The sequence below is a fragment of the Corvus brachyrhynchos genome, unplaced genomic scaffold (genome assembly GCF_000691975.1).
Source record: "Corvus brachyrhynchos isolate BGI_N302 unplaced genomic scaffold, ASM69197v1 scaffold166, whole genome shotgun sequence".
NCBI lineage: Eukaryota > Metazoa > Chordata > Aves > Passeriformes > Corvidae > Corvus > Corvus brachyrhynchos.
Genome location: NW_008239671.1, coordinates 158,536 through 159,003, shown reverse-complemented (window position 1 = coordinate 159,003; position 468 = coordinate 158,536). Strand labels below are relative to the sequence as shown.

Sequence of the window (468 nt, the reverse complement as noted above, 5' to 3'; positions counted from 1 at the left end):
TCCTGGCTGTGTTGGGGTTCCATGGAAGGGGTCAGGAGTTGGGGGACGCAGTGCCATTGTTGGTGTCCCTGGGGCTGCACGTGGTGCCGGGCGCCGGTCCGTGTGTGTGTCTGTGTGTGTGTCTGTGTGTCTGTGTGTGTGTGGGCAGTGCTGTCCCTACATGGTGACCCCGTGTCCCTCCCTGCAGGGATCCGGCTGCACTTCCCGGCGCTGGTCCGAGGCCTCACGGCGCAGTCGGCGGCCAAAGCCCAGCTGGGGCTCGGCCACAGCTACTCCCGGGCCAAGGTGAAGTTCAACGTGCACAGGGTGGACAACATGATCATCCAGTCCATCAGCCTGCTGGACCAGCTGGACAAGGACATCAACACCTTCTCCATGCGCGTCCGGTCAGTCGGGACAAATTTGGGGGGGGTTTAGAGGGTTTGGGGGTCTCCCCTCCCCATGCTTACCACAGACAGCCGCCAGCCG

The 468-nt window shown here is 63.5% G+C and overlaps 1 protein-coding gene across 1 annotated transcript in view; it reads left to right on the top strand.

Moving 5' to 3' along the window:
* DCTN1 (dynactin subunit 1) overlaps positions 1 to 468 on the top strand; it is a 51,114-nt gene that overhangs the window by 47,300 nt on the left and 3,346 nt on the right. Inside the window, 1 exon segment of the mRNA XM_017742383.1 lies at positions 10 to 386. Within this exon segment, the coding sequence (XP_017597872.1) occupies positions 10 to 386 (377 nt within the window).